The following is a 6030-nucleotide window of genomic DNA, read 5'->3' as shown; positions in this document are numbered from 1 at the left end:
ATATATATATGTGTTTAACATAAACTGGAAGATAATAAAGTCCATATAATGGCATAATTGTTATTATTAAAAGATCCATAGTCATGCATTATTATGGACATGGACAATAATAATACGCTTAAGACTAACATGTTATTGATTGATGACAACGAGTTGTTATTGACATAGAGATGTCAGAATTGATACATGATTACATTGTTAGAAAACAATGTATTAGATTGACTCACCATGAGCATATGTATTGGATTATTATATGACAGTCATAACATTGCTCATGGCGATGACTATATGTATAATCCTCAGACTTGAGATCAATACTATCCCAACATATATTGTTGTATGTTTTGATGCAGTTAAATAAGCTCCGTATTTGGTTGCTCTATAAAGACTGTTATTGAATATATCTCAATATATGTACTGGGTGTGTATGATTAAGATAGGATATATCCTTCCTACATAATAGAAAATATATCACAGCCCACTTGATTGAGTGAGACTAGAAACTCATAGCCATGCTCGAATAAGTTGATATGAGATATCACAAACTATTCGTTAATTAAAGTCTACTCTAGATATCAAGAAACAATAGATGGACTATACAAGTGTGATTATTCCAAGACTTGTGCCTATTCTAGATATAAAGGACATAAGGATGTAATACATAAAAGAGTTAATCACCAAGATGATATGTCGAATCATATTTTCTTGTAACTTATGTGACAATGATTTATTGCTAGATGTCACTCATTGTATGTAATATTAGAATTGTTCTAATAATTACTGCTAACATTATAAGAACCTACAGGGCCACACCTTAGGATTGAAACGAGCAAAGATGTACAATTGTTGTACGTTACTGAAATATATCTAGAGTTAATATATATGTATGTTTGATATATATATGTTTTAATAATTCCGAATATTTAATTCCAATTAATTAAATAAAGATTTAATTAATTTAAAATAATAAAAATCCCTAATATGATTAGAGTAACTCAGATATAAAAGGATGTGTTAGGTCTAGAAGCCGTTTAGAACACACAAAATCTTCAGGCATTTTTCTCAAAAACAGTTTTGGGGAAAACAAATATTGCCCTCAATCGGGTGAACTGAGTAGAGGCAGAGACGTGATTTCGTGGAGACTTACGATTCGAACCGATCGACGCCGTTGTTGTCTTTGTTGTTTTTCAAGGAACCCGCTATAAGTATTCTCATCCCTTCCTCCCGATTTCAGTTTTACGTACTTGGATCGCTTGTGAGACCATCGAGTTTTGTTTCTGCTGCACCGTGGGTTGCGCCGACGGTCCTAACACCTAAAATTTGAAAGCTCGACTCAAACTCGAAACCATGAACTGAAGTTTGTAAAAGCTTGAAAAGACTTGAAATGAAAAATAATCTTAAACTTAACTCGATTGAAGCCTCAAACTTAACTCGATTGAAGCCTCAAACTTAACTTTGAACTTGAACCTTAAATACATGAAAACCATATACAATATTTTTAAAAAAATAACACATAAATATTAATAATATTAATAATTTTTTAAAAAATCTTAATATATTATATTTTGAGTTGTTCACGAACATTTCGAGTCGAGTATCAAGTCGTCGGCTAGCTAAAAACTCGAGTCGAGCTCGAGTCAAGCATTTATCAAGCTTTGACAGAGTTGATCTCGATTAGCTCATGATCTGTCTTATCTCATTCACAGCCTTAGTTCTATACCCATTAGAGCAAAAGTTCCATTTCACCCTCCTATAGGTAGATTTAAAAAAAAATTATGTTTAACAAATTCTTAAGCAGTTGGTCGTTAATATTCATTATTTATTTTATTATATCTTATCTTTATTTTTTAATTTTTAATGACTCTATCTTTATGGTATGTTTTTTCCGTTTAGCCATTATTTTCCTTTATTCTTTTTATAGAGTTGAATTTAACATCACAACAAATGATCAAGATGATTATTTGTTATCATGTTGATCCTTCATACTTTGGACATTCGAATTAGATTTGGATATATGATTTTCATTTTTGGTTGGTTTTCTCATGTCGCTCGACTTTGATTAGCAGTTTATTTGTGGTCTTTTAATAGCTTGATCTTTTTTTTAGTTCGTTTGTTGATGTAGTCAGATATGTTCGTATCCACATTTTGTTTGAGTTTATGTGATCTTTAGGGTTTGTTTGTTTGTCGTAAAATGAATTACAGAATTGGTTTTCCCCGAAATCTCGTGTTTGTTTCATGTAATTCATTTTCCGGAAAATGTTTTCCCGTGTTTGTTTCACGTAATTCGTTTCCCGAAAAATGTTTTTCTAGAGTTTTATTGGAGGAAATTTGGTTGGTCAACGTAAAATATTTTCCTGGTCAACAAAATTTCCTTTGTGTTTTCTGGAAAATGACTTACGGTCTGATTTTCCGAAGTCATTTTTCAAACTTTTCACTTCAAAGAATAAATACTCAAAATAATTTTATTTTATGAATTTAATATTAATAAAATATTTTAAAATATTAATTATTAAAATATTTAAAATATATTTATTAATATTTCTAATGATATAATATAATATTTTTAATATTATACTAAAATAAACAATTATATTATAATAATCAATTATATTATATTTTTATTTTAATAATATATAATAAATTATTTATATATTTAATAATGAATAATATTATTTATATATTTAATATTAATATAATAATCTATTAATATTTTAATAAAGATATTTAAAATATACTAATTAATATTTTTTAAAATATAATATAAAACTATTACTTTAATAAATAATTAATATAATTTATAATATATTTATTTGAATAAAATATACCAATATTAATATTTTTATTAATAAAATTATAAAAATAATATTTAATAATAAATAAATTATTTTAATATTTTAAAAATAAGAATATTAAGTTTTATGATAAATAATATTATTTATTGTATTTAATATTTGTAATAAATAATTTTTAAAAAACTCATCAACTAGTGGAAAAAAGGTTTAAACAACTTCCAAACATTGTAAAACATTTTCCAGATATTTTTCAAAAAAATGTAATTCATTTTATGGAAAACATTTTTCGAAAAACGTTTTCCAGAAATGTAATTCATTTTTCAAAATTCAAATTCCAGTAATTCATTTTCCAGAATTCAATTTCCAGAAAACTAATTACAGCCAAACAAACATACTCTTAATTCGAGATTCAAAACAAAAAAGATTAATACGATAATAAATAAGTCACATCTTGATCAATTGTGTTAATTATTAAATCTAATCCTTAAAAAAACAAAATAATGATTGTAAATATACTATAAAAGCAGATAATAATGTGTCATAGAACATCATATTAAAAACTAAAAAGATAAGAAAAAATGTACTACAACGACATGATATTAAAAACTAAAAACTAAATATATGATATAATAAAATAAAAAATATTAACAACAATATAAACAATCTCATAATTATACTTGAATAGAATATACCTTACCGTCTAGGATATTTATGTTGTACGTAAGCTTAATATAAGACTAAGGAATTATACTATCGGAAATATTACTATTTTTTTAATATTTTTAGTAGAGCGTTACTTAAAATATTTTTTTTACAGAAAATGTTAATTTTATTACCTAAAATAAATATTTTTGATATTAACATTTATAGTAAAAAAATAACATTTTAAGTAACACCCGATATTAATATTTTCGATAAAAAATATTTTAAATATAACTCAACCAAAAATATTAAAAAAATATTAACATTTCCGATGATACATTATATTAGTCTTATATGAGGTTATCTTTCCTTATACATCTAATGCCGTCTACCGCTACATTAATTCAAATTATCCAGTGGACATACAATTATGACCTGCCAAGTTATGTGGGTAAATTACAATTTAAATCATTATTAATTTTAAAATCAATAAAATAATTTTTATCTTAAATTTTTACAGTTAAATTATATACGTTAAATCCTTATTAATTTTTATCTTCAATTATATACGTTAAAGTTATATTATACTTATCGTACTTTGAGTCCCTCCTAATTTTAAAATTAATTAAATTAATTTATCGAGTGGTTAAATTATATTCAAGTACATATATATTATATCTTTAAGAAAAATATTGAGATTCGAGCATATACAAAATGGGATAATATGAACATTTTTAACCTCTTAATTAATTAATGAATCTCTTAGTGATTAAATTGTTAACCTTAAACCTTTAATATTGGGTTCAGGGTAAACTACACATTTGGTACTTAAAATATCAGTTTTAGTAACTAAAATTTTAATTTTTTCAAAACCATATCTAACATTTAGGTTTCATTTCATTTTAGTACCCGCCGTTAAAAACTTAGCACGTTTAGTATCTAATTTATTAGTTTTGGTCCGTTTTAGTACCTAAACTTTTATTTTTTTTATTTCTTTCAAAATTTAACGTCATATTTTTAATGAGGTATTGAAATTAAACAAAAACCGAAGTTTTAACAATGGAGTATTAAAATAAAACAAAAATTAAACTTTAGGCATAATTTTAAAAAATATTGAAATTCGAACGTATACAAAATGGGATAATATGAACATTTTTAACCTCTTAATTAATTAATTAATCTCTTAGTGATTAAATTGTCAACCTTAAACCTTTAATATTGGGTTCAGGGTAAACTACACATTTGTTACCTAAAATATCAGTTTTAGTATCTAAAATTTCAAATTTTTTTCAAAATCATACCTAACATTTAGGTTTCATTTTATTTTTGTACCCGCCGTTAAAAACTTAGCACGTTTAGTACCTAATTTATTAGTTTTGATCCGTTTTAGTACCTAAACTTTAATTTTTGTTATTTCTTTCAAAATTTAACGTCATATTTTTAATGAGGTATTGAAATTAAACAAAAATCGAAGTTTTTAACAATGGGGTATTAAAATAAAACAAAAATTAAACTTTAGGCATAATTTTAAAAAATATTAAAAATTTAGATAGTGAAACAGATCAATTAAACTTTAGGCATAATTTTAAAAAATATTAAAAATTTAGATAGTAAAACAGATCAAACCTGATAATTTAGATAATAAACGAATTATTTACACCTATGTTTATTAACATAATATTTTATCACATTATCAAAATTTAAATTAATTATTATAAAATTGATTATTCAATTAAATAGTAATGATGAATTTAGAATTTCAGACGTTGAGTTACATGAAATCGGATTAATAAGAATTCAAACATTTTTCCCAGTAGAGCTCATATAATTTAGGAAACATACTGAGATTTTAAAGATGAACGAAGCATCTAAGAAACCCATCCTCACATTAAGATTACGCGAAAGCCCAGATGATTTGATGATGGAGGAGGAAAACAAAGATTCAAATTGGAAGAACAAAACGAAATTTCTGTGTCTACCCACAGCATTACGCATTTTAATTACTGGTTTTCAATCTGAGTAGGGAAGGAGGTTTAAGAAGCGGACGAACCTCCGTCTTGAAGAGGAGAAAACAAAACTTGTCCACCGAGAAGTACAAAAACCCGCCGCCGCCGTGCGTCACGAACGACCCAAAACTCTTCCCCACGACGCAGTGCCACGCCGGTCCGTACAGCGCATCGAATTCCTAAACACAGAAAACGGAAAGCTTCCTTCAAAATCTCCAACTCGGAAACCACTCTCAAAAAAAAATTGAGGTTACCTTCTTAAGGCACATGGCGAGGCGCGTGGGATTGGGAGTGGATCGTTTGGCATTATCCGGTTTTTTGGCGTCGAGTAGAGCTCTAGCTCTCCTTATAGCTCGCTCTTGCATCGCGAGAGGCATGTCGGCGGATCTCAGCCGCACGTTCAAATCGACGGCGATCGCGGCCAGTTTGAGTTCGTTCGGAGGCGGAGGAGCTCTGGCGAGCGGTGGCAGAGACGAAGAGCGCTGGAGCGTGTACTGTGAGGTTATTTTGGGGTTTTCGTCTTCGTTTCTTCTTCTTCTTCCATTATATGAACGTTGTCTCTCCATTCACTGAAACTAGTTGGTGTGGGA

At 27.3% G+C, this 6030-nt stretch overlaps 1 protein-coding gene across 1 annotated transcript; it reads right to left on the bottom strand.

Moving 5' to 3' along the window:
- Nucleotides 1-5326: 5326 nt before the first annotated feature.
- LOC120149257 lies at nucleotides 5327-6030 on the bottom strand. Its single transcript, XM_039162108.1, has 2 exons — nucleotides 5695-6030; nucleotides 5327-5619 (listed from the first exon to the last, which is right to left on the bottom strand). Exons 1-2 carry the CDS (start codon nucleotides 6004-6006, stop codon nucleotides 5431-5433), a joined length of 501 nt encoding a protein of 166 aa, XP_039018039.1. The 5' UTR covers nucleotides 6007-6030; the 3' UTR covers nucleotides 5327-5430.

The sequence above is a fragment of the Hibiscus syriacus genome, unplaced genomic scaffold (genome assembly GCF_006381635.1).
Source record: "Hibiscus syriacus cultivar Baekdansim isolate YM2019G1 unplaced genomic scaffold, ASM638163v2 tig00110999_pilon, whole genome shotgun sequence".
Taxonomy (NCBI): domain Eukaryota; kingdom Viridiplantae; phylum Streptophyta; class Magnoliopsida; order Malvales; family Malvaceae; genus Hibiscus; species Hibiscus syriacus.
Note: the sequence above shows the minus strand (reverse complement) of the source record. Positions and strands in the feature narration are given on the sequence as shown.